Raw genomic sequence first — 15,260 nt, 5'->3', positions numbered from 1 at the left:
TCTCAGGCTCTGCCCCCCTGCGCAGGGGGTGGGACGTGCACCTTCCTGCAGACGCCTCCCACATCCCCGAGGACTCCACCCCGCCCGTCCGCGGGCACACCGGGGAACAGAGAGAGAGCTCCGGGAAGCCCTCGGAAAAGTGCAGATCAGTGGAACGGAGCTGCAGGATCCAGATGCCAGGCTCATGTGCCCCGGAAGGCTCTAAACTCCTCCCGGAGTTTGAAAAGTCTAACAAAGTTGGGGGACACGTGGAGAACACCAACGGGTCTTTTCCACGAGGTTCACAGACTCCACTTTCTATTTGCAAGTGGTCACACAGTACATGCTTAACGGCAGAGTAACATGACATCAGTTCAGGGTCACGATTGCACTCTCATCCTTTTGAGCTAGAAGATGCCATCAGATTTCCCAGTACCTACTGAGCACCTCCTGTTAACAGCACATGGTTGGGTTGGCACCTGCAGGGGCAGGGAAGAGTGCCCTGCTACGCGGCGGAGAGTTCCGCATGGCTCCCGGGGCCTTTCAGGAAACATGAAAACAAGTATACTGAGACGTTCAATGATTTCAAGATATTTCCTGGCTCGTCGTTGGCAAGCATGTGGCCGACATCCATGCTCCTGGTGGGCAGGCCAGGGAGTTCCTGGCGGCCCCAAGGCCACCTTTGGACTTAGGCACAACTTTCCAGTTTGCCAACTACAAAACCGACCACCGTGGTGAGGTGGCAAGGCGCAGTGTCGGGACAGAACACTCTACCAAACTCATAGCTTAGACTCATCATCTTTGGCCATTTTCAACCACAGCTTGTGGAAATAGCGACCCTGTGGCTGAACTCAAGTTGTGAACCTCCCCACCCCCCCTCCAGCAAAGGTTGCCCCTGAGGGGGCCAAGCTTGACTGCCTGGCCCCCTCTTTACTACCCCCATGTCTCCCCATCAGCACATGCCATAAAGCCACAGGGCTGATTTGTACAAGGAGAAAACAAGATGTAAAAGATTAACTTGAAAATTCAGGCTTCTTACTCAGGCTCATGCCTTCTTCTCTTTCAAAAAAATAACTTTTCAGGCCAAAAGACAGAGCCAGAGAGTTAATGGGCACGAATTCGTTTGCGATCCAACTACCAAGGAATCTCAACTGCTGAGTGTGGGCGATGCCCCGCAGTAGAAGTCTCATCTGCGTTGCTCTTTACGAGCAGGCGAACACATCTCACGACAGCGATACCGGGTTTTCACTCAGCCAGTTAGTTCTCACGCCAGCCCCAAACAGCGAAGCCTGAGGAGCATTTGGGATCACAGGGTAAAAACGCAATAGACTCCAAAGTCAGACATGAAATTGAATTTCATTTCATACTTGCCAATCAGGAATGTTAAATTACACAAAGAAGCAGCACCCCAAAACCATCATTACTGGGGGACGTGAGCAAAGAGCACTTCCCATGCACAACCCGCTAGGCCTTGCCCAGAAAGTTCTGTCATCTCAGTCCCCAGGACGACTGCCCAGCAGAGCCAAAAAGCGCTGGGGATGGCAAGATGAGAATGAAGGGGAGACCAGAAAAACACATTCCAGGTCTGTCTGCCCCCGCTCGGAGGGGCCGTTGCTGGACATTGCACTTGGCAGAGTCCTTCGCGGCCCAGGATCCCCACCTTTCCCGAGGTGCAGGGATCCCCACCTTTCCCGAGGTGCAGGATCTCCACATTTCTCAGGGGGCGTCTGAAATCACAAATGAAAATCCGAGGACAATGCTGAACAGGAATGTCCACTTCGGAGCTTCCCGGGCGGGAGACGGACAAAGGGAGCTGAGCAGGCAACCTTCAAAACGTTTTATTACAAAGTACAGCACAGCACTCACACAACGTTTCCCAGTGTCTCTAGAATGCACGCTGCTGAGCGAAGCACTGCGAACTAGCTGGCAGGAACCCACGTGACCCTGACTTTGATAATGACCCAGTCCCCGTGGAGTTACAGAGGACACCTGGAATGGGTGGTGGAGCGAGACCAGCAGGCACTGCGGCCCGTGGGCCCAACCGCTGAACAATGGTGGTGCTTCCCCCGGGGGTGGAGTCGCACCCATGGCTTGACGCCCCCCCGAAAGCTGGGACCCAGGGTCGTGCACAGAAAAGGCGGAGCGGCGAGAACACAACCGCAGACACCCAGGAGTCCCCACCACTACTTCTTGTTCCTGGGTTTTAGCTCTTCAGCTGCGTTCCGCAGGAAAATGTAATTTTTCTTCTGCGGATTATAAAATTCATGGCCCTAAAGGGGGAGAAAAACAATCTCATTATGAAAAAGCAGCACTCAGCCTTCTGTGGGCACTTCCCACATGCAAGGCCGCACCCCCAGCACGAGGCATCCTCTCTGTGGAGGACAAGACAGGCAGGTGGAGAGAAAAGCCACAGGCCGGAGTCACTGAGTCCTCAAGAAAAGGCTGGACCTGGCAGAAATCCACCTCTAGCGTCCTGTGTGGAGGAACCATCTTTACATGTTTGTCTTTTAGGGGCCAGGACTCTTTCAAACCTGTTGCCTCTTTGGTGAGGCCCAGACGACCACCCTCAGAAAGCAAGCTGCAGGGGCGGGGGGGGGGGGCCTGCACGTGGGGAGAGGCAAGGGACAAGGAGCTCTGACCAGAGGTTCCATGAAGGAGACCGCTGCGGCCCAGGGCGAGTGTCCCAGACCCAGAGAGGAGGGAAGGCGGCGTGGCGGTGAGCATGTCTGCCCTGCGCACTGGAGGGGCTGCGGGCCGGGACCCAAACCTTGGACCAGTCGTAGCTGGACGCGTATGCAAATATATTCCCATTGTGGTTGAAGCAGCAAGCCGAGATGGGCTGGTCCAACTGTTCCGAAGTTTTCAGTTTTGTTCTAGCATCTTTGTCCCAGAAGCTGAATCGACCATCAGACCCCACGGTGGCCAGGGTGCCGTGAACAGGATGGAAGGCGATTCCATTGACCTGCAGGGAACGGCACCGGGGGTGAGAGGCGGACTGACCCGGGGGCGGAGAAGTCAGGTCCCTGCTTCAGGGAGGAACGAGGAGCACCGACCGCCCGGTCACCCGCCAGCCCAGAAGCGAGTCACATCTCCTGTCATCAGCCCCAGTCAGCAGAAGTCAATCAGTGTGGAGTTAGTGTCACGGAGGCACGGGCCTCCGGGAAAGGCCCTCTCTCAGCAAACAGCAGCAGCCCTGAACGAAGCCCTGAGCTTGCATTCGGGAACAAAACAGAGAACGAGGACGGTCAAACGTTCTCAGAAGCAGAAAGGCGAAACCAGCAGCCTCCGCCGAACCCCTCCAGACACGAACGCACCTGGCGCCGTCACCTTTTCTAATCCCAGGATGACTCAACCACCCACAGCCGACTCTAGTTTCTAGACACATTCCGTTCTCGAGGTGAAGGCTCTAAAAACATACCGCGTAGATGTCCTGAGGAGCTGAAGTGTTGGTCCCATTAGACCGGTGACATTTGAAGGTGAAGTTATCTTTGGCACTGAAAAACAAAGGCTCGACTAAGTTTTCTTTACCAAAAAAAAAAAGTCTCGAGTGAAAACCCGCCCACGGGCCATACCCCACTTACGGGTTTGGGGGGTTGATGTAGTGAATGGCCACTCTGCCCTCGATGCTTCCCAGGGCAAACCCCGTCGGCTTGTTCTGCTTGTCTTTGAAGATGGCCACGCAGCGGTGCTGTGGGGAGGGAAGAAGACAAGGACGTTCCCACTGCATACACAGGGCCTCTTCACGACCAAGCGGCAGGGGGATTACTTCTGCCCCATTTCTGGTTTTGCAGAACCAGGAACGCAGCACTCGATGCGGCACGGAGGCATCTCTCACCCTCCAGGGCGCACAACTTTGACTTATACGAGGAAGCTGTGGACCACATGCTGCGAGCAGGTGGCTGTCCTGACACCCCGAAGGCCAGCGGCCCTCAGAGCTCCCAGAGCCTGTCTTGGAGCCAGCCCCCGGTGGGGAGGGACACAGACACATGGCAACAAGGAGACACACATGGGTGGGCACCCCTCACCAAGTCACCCAGCATTCTATGCCCCGCCCCATGGAAAAAGGCAGTGTTGGGCCTCGCTCTCCAGCCCAGGAGCTCTCCAGCCCAGGAACGTGCTGGGCAAAGTGAGACCCTGCACTGGACGCAACGCTGAGCCTGGGATCCCACAGGCGGGTCTGCTGGGCTGCTCCTAAGGTTCCCCAGAAAGAGCCCACGACCCAGCCCCCTGGGGCAGAGGAGCAGGGCCTGGACGCCCTGGGTCCCCTCTTCCCCCTTCTAGCCATGACAGCCTCGGAGGGCCACTCACCCTGCCCCAAACAGGACATTTTTGTGCATCCAAAAAGAGTTTGGGAGGTGCGGGGCTGGCACCGGGCCTGGGGGCTGAGAGGAGGGCAAGGGCGGTGTGGCGCTGTGACAACCGTCCCAGGAAACAGGGGTGTGCCGGTTCCCTTTCTGCACCATTTGCCCTTTATAAAACAAAGAGCAAAACAAAGCCCCGAAAAGAGGCACAAGTCTGTGAGTGCTCAGAGGGCTGGGGGAGCCTCAGCTGCTTGAGCTGCACCCCTGCTGGTGCTCCCGGCTCAGCACGGGGGTGACACTGGCACACAGACCAGGGTGCGGTTTACAAAGACACGGCGCGCCGTGGCCCGGGGAAGCTGGACGGAGGTCCTCAGCAAGTGCCAGGCCAGGGGCTGGCAGCAGACAGTGAGGCCAGGCCAGACTGCTTTATCGAGGACTTTGGGATTTACCCAGAGGGCACTGAGGGTCAGTTCTGGGTTTGAGGCCGGGGCACGGCAGGGTCACGTGTACCTCGGTGGGAGCCTGTGCACTCAGACACGGAAGATGGACTGAAGGACCTGGAGGGCAAGGGGGTCCAGCTGGTTCTGAAGGAGGGGGTGGGGTCAGAGGAGGCCTGTTATCCAGGCTGAATGAGACTTGGGCACGTTTCAGTGCGAATGGCGCAGCACCCAGAGGGCAGAGACGGACAAGGCGGGCAGAGCTGGCGGGTGGGTGGCATGGGGCCCACCCCGAAACCGGCCCTGGGAGGGCACTGCTTCTGCCTAATGGATGGGATGGCAGGGAAAGGTGAGGTGCAGCACCCCCCATAACTAGCTTCTGCTTCCTGAGTGGAAGCTGGTCTGAGCTGCTGGGACCAGGCCAAGGAAGGAGAGTCGAGGAGGGTGAAGGGAGTGAAGAGGACCTACGGGTCCGTGGCAAGCAGAAGACAGGGCTGGAGGAGAGAACCCGGGAACTGTCTGGGCACAGAGGGGGCAGCTCAAGGCGGGGCTGAGCTGACAGCAGAGCCAGCCCACCGAGGTGGGCACTTGCTCAGCAGCATCCAGCTACTGGGGCGAGTTTGGGGAGGGCAGATGAGCTGGGCTCATGCAGGGGTGGAGGCTGCTCACTCACCAGACACTTGCATTTGCGACTGTACATTCAACTCCCTCTGAAAACGCCCACAGGCGTTTAAAGCACAACTGTGTTCCACGTGTGGCCCAGGGAAGGTGCTGAACGCCTGCCTCCTGCTTCGGCCGGGGCTTACCTGGTGCTTCAGTGGGGACTCTATCCTCCTGAACTCGGAGGGCTGGCTCTCCAGCTGGTAGACAATCAGGCCCCTCTCCGCGGTGGCCACCACGGCCATCGGGTAGACCTGGGCGTGCGGAGAGCAGAGACACGACCGACGTGAAGAACTGCCCCTTGCACAGCAAGTCCATCCCCCCAAGGGCACGCTTGTGTTGCCAGAACATTAGGCCAATTTTTTAGAGTCATAAAACAGCGGGAGAGCGCTCACCATGTCGGCGCAGTAGCACCTCTCGGGGAGCTGCAGGACCATCATGGGGTTCGACGACCGTGTGTCCCAGAACTGGGGGACAGAAAAGCGCAGACAGTGTGAGGACAGAGTCTGTGCCAGTGGGGGCCGGCCGCGGGCTCCCCCAGGGGCTGCGCACCTTCAGGGTTTTGTCCCAGCTCCCGGTCATCACGCAGCTGTAGTTCGGGGCTTTGATCCAGTGGATGGTTTTCACGGGGGCGTCGTGCTTGCAAAGAGACAAGACCAGAGTGGTGAAGGTGAGTGTAACTAGAGCCACAGGGCTTTCGTTCCGCAGGCCCACAGAGAGGGAAGTAGAGGAAACAGTGAGGTCACGCCAAACGGAACCCCGAGGGTGTCTGAGCCCTTCAGCAGGGTCAGAGGCGACGTGACGTCGAGCACACACCTCCCTTCCCTTCTGACGCCTCGGCTGACTTTCCCCACCGTTAGCCAGCACGTGAGAGCGAGCCCTAGCCGGGACCCCACCAGGGTTTTATCACCCACGCAGACGACGTGAACTAAGAGATCAGGAGACGCTTCTCGCCACGTGATCTGAGCATGTCGCGCCTTCCCGAAAATGGCTCTGTGTCTTCACCAGGTCAGACCCTCTGGTTCTAGGTTCTCTCATCTTCTCAGTGTCTGCCTTTCTTAGCAGAGGTCACACGAGAACCTGCCTTTGTCCCTGAGCAGACCACCCAGCTCCAGGGCAATGTGGGAGTGACCCCTCACTGCTGGATGCCCCTGGAGACAGTACCTGGCACATAGCAGGCACCTGACAAGTACTGGTCCAGTGAACGAGGGACCAGATGTCACTGGGCAAAGGCAAGCCACTCACGGGTGCTGCAGCGTTAAGCAAGTGAATGTCCAGGGCCACCTGTAACACTCGTCTTGCGTGGATTTAAAGTCACTAGCTCCTCAAGTTATGCCACCCTTATCTCCACGCACAGGGGGAATGTGTCTGTGTGGACGGGGGCTTCCGGCACACTCCGGTCCATCCATCTGCCCCAGCTGGCGGTCCAGCCGCAAGTTCCTCCGGGACAGAGGGTTGGCGGCGGGCAGTGGTCTGTGTGCAGAGGGCGAGGCCTCCTTACCTGCGCGATCTGAATCGCCTGGTTACTGTTCAGGTCCCACATTTTGGCAGTTTTATCACATGAAGCTGTAAACACCTTGCTCCCATCCTACAATACAATGGAGAACTCTATCATTCTAAGAAAGAGAGAATCTGTCTATGTGGTATTTAGATGAGGGTGAACTTATTCAGGCAGGTTTCATTCTGCAATTTTAATTTTCCTAATTGTTTGGGACCCCCTGTACTACAAACTACAGTCGTACACAAAACACATTTCCGGCTTCATTTTTATTCCCGATTACTTTCCTAAGAGAGATCACGTACACAGGATAAACAGACTGGAAGGGCGCTCAGTCACACATGGGAACCTGGGCCCTCCGCCCCACCCCAGCCACGGTGCGCCCGCCAGGAATGGGCTACGCGGCGCACACCTGCGTGCGTTGCCGGAGCCAGTCACATTGTTTTTTGGTTTCATCAATTTCAAGCCTTTAGAAAAGGTGCAAGAATGAAGTACCCATAAACCCCCCACCTAGAGTCACAAATTACACACATGTGCCCTGCTTCTCTGCGCTCTCCACACACACACTCATCTCTGCGCTCACTACTCCCTTCATCCAGCCCTGCATCCGACACTGTTCCGAAGGACACGCAGCAGAGCCACACCAATTTCCACTCCCCAGTGGTCCTGTGTCAGCTACAGCTCAGCTGGGAAAGCAGCAGTCCTTGTGAGACGGTTTTGAAACATTCACACTCGGAAATCAAAGAGGCCAGTCAGACAGAGAGACACCCAAGACACTTCTCAATAAAAAGAAACAGTGCTAAAGGGCGAGTCCAGACTAGCGGTTGGCAAATTTTGTCCTGAAGGGCTGCCATATACTAAACATTCTAGACTCCGCAGCCCTCTGGTGCCGAGCCTCTGCTCTGCCCGCGCGGCCCGAACGCTGGCTCTGCGAGCTGCAAGAGAATCAGTGTGGCGGGTTCAGATCCAGTTTACAAAAGCAGGCCACAGCCACACCTGGCCCACGGACTGTAGCCCGATCCTCTGTTGCGATCGCCCTTGTCATCTGTCAGTGGGCACCACACCAGTCACATGACGCCGTTCTAACCCAGCCACACAGACCTCCAAACCCGCAATCCCGACCCGTGTCTGTGCATTGCGCCGCAGCATCAGTCTCGGACGGAGTGCAGGACTCACTCGCCCCGCCTACCCCGATATCCGCGGTGTCCTGGTGCTTTAGCGTACTCCAGGGGCCTGGTAACGACACCCTGAGTGAAATGCTACTCTCTGTCATAATCACCGTCTTCACTTTGTACTTGAGGAAACATGACCCAGAGAGATTATGTAACCTGCCAAAGTCAAAAAGCCAGAGGAGACAGGCGGGATTCAAACCTAAGTCCGGATGGACAATATGCGAAGGCAACGGGCCCAAGGCTCCCTCTTCCTTAAACATTCAGCTTGATTCTTGCCTCGCGAAGCCTTCACGGCAGCCGGCCCGCCTAGACCCAGACACCCCTCTGGAGCAGCCGGCTGCACCGGGCCCCTCGGCCGGAGGGCGAGTCCTCCCCCAGATGAGGCGCATTGCAGGGGGAGGGGGCAGGCTGCATTCTCCCTGCGAACACCAAGGGCCACTGGGTGACACCGGGCAGCCGAATTCTCGAGTCAGTTCACTCTACTTCTTCCCACACTTTCCAAGAAACTCAAAAATTCTCACCCATCATCCCATCAGTAAAGACAGGCAAATTAACTTAGAAGTTGTTTCCCCCATGTAAATTAGAAGTAAGTTCTATCTGGGGTGGACGTGTCACTTTTCAACCCGTCTTCATCTGCCTGCTGGTAGGTACCCCCACCTCCTTCCGACCGCCAGCCAGGCCCGCTCTCCTGCTTCCCCGTCTCCGCCACCAGGTGGGACAGGAAGGCGAGGAGCTGCCCCAGCAACCCCCTCCATGGGGGGTGGGGGTGGCACCACGCAGCTCTCTCTGTGGCCGGCCACCCCTCCTTCACCTTCTGTAAATTCTCCTCAATCAACAACAACAACACAGCAAAAAGCACCTCAAACACGTGTGCTTAGGTAGCTGATGGTCAGGAGGGAAAATGGAATCCCAAACCCAAGTGACTTCAAACGTCTAATAACAGGACAGGGTTCTTTCCCCCTAGGCTTGATCCCCTGAGAGTTTAAGCTCCAAGTTTAAAGCAACATTAGCTCATGGAATACTGAGAGAGAGGAAGGGCTTTAAAGGAAATCCTTTGTTCCAGGTAACAGGTCAATAAAACAGTGGGTTTTTATGCAGGAAAGGCTCTCACAGAGATTAACTAAGCCAACACGGGCTACACCAGGGACACCAATAAACTCCCAGCTTCACATTCAGAAATTCAGAATGCCTTCAGTGTGTGCACACACGCACTAGCTGTCGGGGCTGCGCAGAAACAAGCACACAAGCTCTCTGGACCACTCCGTGCTCCATGCAGGAGAGGACAGGAAAGGCGGGCGCCACTCACGTCGCTCCAGCAGACAGCGAGCACGGGCCCCGTGTGCATCTGCTGGGCTTTCGGGATCGTCTGTCCGCTGTCCTGAACTTCCCAGCAGCGCACCTACGGCAGGGAGACAAGTTAATGCAGACACAGCCTCGGACGAGGAGCCACACGCACTTGACCAACGGGGCCCCACGGGGTACAGAGGGACTGCCCACCTCCCCCACTGAGGACAGAGCAACCGAAACGTTCACGCCGGTGGCTGTTTCCCTGTTCCCACTGCTAAGCCATTAAAGCGACCGCGTCCCCCTGCTTCCGCTCCTCACGGCGGCTGCGTGCGGCCTGTCTTGTGGAGCAGGACGCCGTCCGCCAGCATCTAGAGCCTCGAGGCCGAGGCGGAAACGCTCTGTTCTCCGATCACTTCGACTTTTGTCCTTTTCCCCATTTCAAAAGCAATGCATTTTACTTAGCGATTTTGTGACTAGGACAAGAAATCCCACCAATCGCTAGCTGACAATGGTGTGTTCCCCGTCTTTCTGTGCACACATTATTTTCTTCAAAAATGGGTATTATACAGTGTCTTCTCTTTTGTACTGACGGTTGCCGCTTCCCTCACTTATACTGGCTGCCAATAAACATCCTTACATTTTCTTAGTGGAGAATCAACTAGTCTTTCCAGAAACCCCAGGCAGAAACCACGCCTGCTCAGCCTTGACTGCCCCCCTCCTTTCCCCGCTGCCTCCCCATTGCGGAGATCTCCCCAAGCTCTTTGAGAACAGCACTCGTCACCGGGATGCAGCATGGATCGCCGTTACCACGGGATACCAGATTCCGTAGGACTCCCCGCAGGGGCCCTTTCTAACGAGGCTGCATCAGGCAGTGGCCGGGAGCGAGGACCCTCGGGCCCCAGAAGGGAGCCACTGAGACACGGGGTATGAACATAAGGATTTCCGATAAATACTGCCAATTACCAATATACGGGCCTCCCGACAATCCCCGGAAGGGTTCAGCCTGTCACTGTCAGCGCCAAGCGTAACCCTTTAAGCTTTTCACTTTTGTGAATTTGATGGACGAGTCACAGCTGTTGCATAGATCTGTGTTCACCTGATTGTAAGCGTGACCCGTGGTTCGCACTCCTAAGTGTGGCTCCACGGTTCAAGTTCAATGGGCTATGCGAACTCCTTTTGTGAGTGTCTCTTCACATCCTTAGCTTCCTTTTCTGCCAGGTTTTTGTCTGTCTTTTCCGTACACAACAGGCACAGTGTCCACGCAGAATCCGCGCTGCGGCTAAGAGTTCGCCACGTGCCTGAGCGCGCTCTCGGGACGCCTGGCAGGGAAGTCTGGGTATGCCGACACCCATTCCCTCTCGTCGTATTTAACCTAATCTTCATGGCATGCTTTTACTTCTCCTTTTAGTCCCTGTATGCCCTCCTCAGTGGCTGCTCCGGGGGGGCAGAGACGAGGCCACAGGAGGCCTTTCTGGGCCACGCACCTGATCCTGCTTTCTTGACAAAACTCAGTGAGCCGAGAAGTGGGGTCTGCCCACCCGGAAGGCTGCACACCCGCTGACTGATTTAAAATTGGTTTACTTAAGTATACTACAGTATTTCTACAGAAAATTGTAAGACGGGACAGTTCCCATGCACCGCACGTCTAGTTTCCTTGCTTCCTTCTTACACTGGTCACCACGGGTGAGTCCTAATTAAGCTTCTTTGCTTTCGAGCCCTGCCCAGACTCACGGGACACACACTGAGGGCGCACTTACGTCATTAGCCCACGATCCTGCAATGAGAAAGTTCCCCGGCAAGGTGGGTGGGCTGAAGGACAGACAACCGATGCTGTCGTCGGGAGAGGACGTCACTTCAATGTCCTGGGGGAAAAGGTCGACGTTAAAACGTGTACATCATCCCAGTCCCATTCCAAACTGCCTTCTTCCTCACTAACCGTCCCCCAGCCCAGTGGACTTCCCTTGTGCCCCACAACTAACTGAATCAGACAGTTAGTTGTGGCCCAAAGGTGTCTGGGCCACGTGTCTTACTCTGACCCAGAGGGCGACGAGAGATGAGGAAGGCAGGGAGCAGACGAGCACAGCCGCGTTTCCGAGTGGCGGCCCCAGAACCCATCAGCCCTCTTGCCTGCCCGCCTTCCCCACAGAAACTCCCCCTCAGCAGTGGGGGCTGGGCCCGGGAACACGTGGTTTTAACCAGTGCCACAGGTGATTCTGGGGACTGGGACAGCAGGGGAAGGGGCGTGGGAGACAGGACACTAGTGCAGGGGATACACAGCTTCTGTGCTCCAGTGGCTGCGGAAGCAGCCAGACGAAGTTTCACAGCTTTCGCCCCAAAGGAGCCTGCCCGGCTGTCACTGCCTCGGGCGGCCCTGGCTGCACTCTCTGCTCAAACCCCCGGAAGCCCGCTGCGGCACCTTCATAGGGTTGTGGTTATCTGTGGTTGTGCTGCCGAACATGCTGGTCCCACTAGTTCCAAAACCCGAGGTTGTTCCGAACAGGCTCATGCTGGCCCTGAAAAAGAATGGAAGCGGTTAAGGCCACGTGCTATCTTCAGTAATAAATATCCCTTCATTTATTATGAAGGCATAATAAATATGCCTTCAGTAATGTAAGGCTAACTAAGGCACAGAAGGGAACCAGGCTAAACGGCTTGATGCTAGGTCTCTCTCTTTTCAAGAGATCTAATGTGTTAAGCAGGGTGTTTTTAAAAAATAAACTATTCTAGAATAGTTTTAGGTTTACAGAAAAGCGTAAGGGCAGGAGAGTTCCCACACACCCCACACCCAGCTTCCCAGTTTCCGCCTCACATTCGCCACCGTTAGCAAACCAACGCTGGCAGAGCACTGCCCACCGGCAGGGAGAGAATAAGCTCGCTCCTGCTCTGCAGTGAGAAGCCGAGCTGAGCGCCAGGGACACAGCAGCAAACCAGCAGACGGTCCCATTCTCCCAGGTTCCCCCTCAGAGTTCACTGTCTTCTCATTAATCTCTGCACGCTGCTTTAGGTCAGTATCTCCACACGAAGTGCCTTACAAAGCAACCAGTCCTGGCTGCAATTCAGCAACTTCTCTGTGGAAGTTTTATGAAATAACCCACTCTGTTCTGCTTGAGCACCGAAGGTCTCGCGTTACGTGTGGACACTGACCAGCAAGAACCCGCCCCCTGTTCTGAGTTTTCAGTCAGCCCACCAGGGACTGGCCCTGCTCTCATCAGGCCTTACTTCCTTGCTCTGCAGACACAAAAAACATTAACCCTTTCTCTGGGGGACTCTGAGGATCGAGTCGGATCATGTGTGTAGAAGGCACAGTGTTGCACAGCGGGCACAATGGACGACTTCCCTTCGCAAGGAGACCGGCTGTGTATTTTAACTCCCTGATGACCCACATACGTTGATACCCCATTTTCAACTTTGTCATCAGCAAATTTAAACCAAGGAGTCTACCCCGTCAGTCACCTCACCCCGAGCAGCCATGGAGCTGAGTGACATACTCACTAACAAGGGTAACGGCTCTGAAGACCACAACAAAGAATGGGAAACTGCTAGGAATCTTGGGAACAGGGGTGTCCAACCTTTTGGCATCTCTGGGCCACACTGGAAGAAGAGTTGCCTGGGGCCACACATTATATACACAAACACTAACGGAAACTGATGAGCAAAAAAAATTATTTTAGGTAAATTTACGATTTTGTGTTGGGCCACATTCACAGCCATCCTGGGCCGCGTGCAGCCCACCGGCTGGACACCCCTGTTGGAAAGGCATTTAAGTTTTCCGAGCTTCACACAAAATAAGCAGGTGCAGACATACCAGATAAAAGCAACAGCTCTGAGCATATTACTATCTCAGAAAGTGGCTTTGGGACAGGATGAGGTGCTTGCCAGCTACCTGTGCCTTAAATGTCAGCGGTGTGCTCAGACCACCTGTTAACACAGGACCAAACAAGCAAAGCAATGACCCGGCTTCTGCAGTCAGAGTCCAGGAACCTGCTGCATGGCTTTGGCTACGTTATTTAGCCATGATTTTTTCACCCATGAAAACAAGTCAGTAGTATCCATGGCAGGGGATTGTGGAAACTAAGTGAGCACACACAGCACCTGAAACATGTTACTTCTGTTCCTCCTCCTCTTCCACCATCAAGATGGGAGAAAGCCTTTCCACCATCAGGAAGGAGCCCAGGCCATCCCAGCATTTATCAGCCTGTGTGGAACGCACGGCACACAGAACGCTGGGGACCTCGGGAAGTTCAAGGACTCCCCTCCACCTCCTACCACCCAATCTCCTCCCACTCTGCTCCCAGCAACAGCCACACTAGCCCTGCTGGCTTCCTTCCCAACCCTGAACAGACCCTGAACACAGCGTGGAGTTCATAGCTGCCTTGGGGCATTCCTGCTGGCTGTTCTGGGATACTTCACCCCCCTCAAAACTCCAGCCCTCTCAGTCTGAGTCTTCAGGTTCTGGTTCACAAAGTGCCTCCTTTTTCAGGTAATGGAGATGTTCTAAAACTGCACCCTGGGGGTGTTCACACAACTGCAATAAACTCCCCAAACTCATCAAAATGTACACATTGGTGTAACTTACAATGAAGTTCTTAGTCGCATCTTTAAAAAATAAAAACATTACCTCCTCAGAGGCTTCTCTTTCTTTCTAATTTAACACACCCAACTTTTGATCATCGCCTCCAGCCCCCTTTTTCTTCACAGCACCTGTCACGATCCCAGATCTCAACCCCTCTCCCAGGAGCGCAGCTGCAAAGGGGCAGAGTCCTGTCTGGGTCTTCCCTGTAACACACCTGGGGCGGCTGGTAATTAAGAGATACCTGCTAGGGGGCCGTGCGTTTGCGTATGTCATAAATACCTTTGGACGGAAGAGAAAAACAAACAGACACTCAGTTTCAGACGATGGTAAGAGTAACGGGGGCGGGAAGGATCAGGCGGGGAGTGAGAGGGTGTAAGAGGAGGGCCCTGGATAAAGAACGGTAAGGCAAAGTGTCCGAGGTGGCCCGCGTCTGACGAAAAGCCAGAACTACGCGGGGAAGGGCCGAGGCGACAGACGCTGCTGCCATCAACTCTGTGGCCCTTGTCGGTGCCTCAGTTTCCCCGCGAGAGCAACGAAGCGGTTGGACCGGAGGTGACCGCTATGGCCCCTTCCAACCTTGACGTCATTTCAAGGGGTCACTAAGGGAGCTTCTCAACAGACCAGCTCGCAGCGGAGCACACTTCGCCGGGGGGCGCCCGGCCTCGGCTGCGCCATGGCGGCGGGTAGCGACGGAAGGCGGCATGGGGACTACCTGAGAGTCGCTCTGAGGCGAGAAACTGGCAGCGGGGGCCGGAGGAACTCGGGAGCCTGCGAGGCGGCTCCGGCGAGAAGGAAGCGAGAGCGAGATCGCGCGAAGAAGAATTCTGGCAGCCCTGAACCTCCCCACGCCGGCGGAGGAAACTGCCCCGATTACCGTGGAGACATCGCGCATGCGCCGCAGAGCCACTTCCTGTGTCGCTCGGAAGGCAAGAAACAAAAAGGCTCCTCCTCCCGCGAGGGAATGGCACATGCGCACAAGAGCTATTGATGTTGAGAGGCTATCCTCTTGCCAGCAGCTTGCGGATTGGTCGAAAGTTTCTGTAGCCGACTGCCTGTGGCAGAGCGACTGCTTTGAAGAATCCGCAGCCCTGGCTGGTGGAGGGTGGTGTTTTGTGAGTGAAAAGTCGAGCAAAATTCTTATTGCTGCCAATTCAAGTCCAACTCCATCTTCCGGAGAGCCCCACATTTTCTAGTAAATTCCCAGCTGGGGTTGCGGGGCCACGCACCGCAGTTAAGCACCGAGGAGCTAGATCAGGTATTTAGGGTCGCTTAAGGGAGCTTTAAAAAGCTCAGATTCTGATTTAGATGATCTGGGATGGAACTGAGGGAATTAATATTTTTTAAAAGCTCCTA

General features: G+C 55.5%; 1 protein-coding gene across 1 annotated transcript; it reads right to left on the bottom strand.

Annotated features, from left to right (window-relative positions):
- Positions 1 to 1,325: 1,325 nt before the first annotated feature.
- On the bottom strand, positions 1,326 to 14,814 carry RAE1 (ribonucleic acid export 1). The gene is made up of 12 exons (XM_037059960.1): positions 14,620 to 14,814; positions 11,751 to 11,847; positions 11,092 to 11,196; positions 9,354 to 9,446; positions 6,879 to 6,965; positions 5,930 to 6,016; positions 5,773 to 5,844; positions 5,524 to 5,631; positions 3,561 to 3,667; positions 3,398 to 3,473; positions 2,747 to 2,941; positions 1,326 to 2,249 (listed from the first exon to the last, which is right to left on the bottom strand). The coding sequence occupies exons 2-12, from the start codon at positions 11,838 to 11,840 to the stop codon at positions 2,163 to 2,165; spliced, it is 1,107 nt and encodes a 368-aa protein (XP_036915855.1). The 5' UTR covers positions 11,841 to 11,847; positions 14,620 to 14,814; the 3' UTR covers positions 1,326 to 2,162.
- Between the last annotated feature and the right edge of the window lie 446 nt (positions 14,815 to 15,260).

The sequence above is a fragment of the Sturnira hondurensis genome, unplaced genomic scaffold (assembly GCF_014824575.4).
Source record: "Sturnira hondurensis isolate 20B ecotype Veracruz unplaced genomic scaffold, ASM1482457v3 Scaffold0011378, whole genome shotgun sequence".
NCBI lineage: Eukaryota > Metazoa > Chordata > Mammalia > Chiroptera > Phyllostomidae > Sturnira > Sturnira hondurensis.
This window is presented reverse-complemented; position numbering and strand designations above follow the sequence as displayed.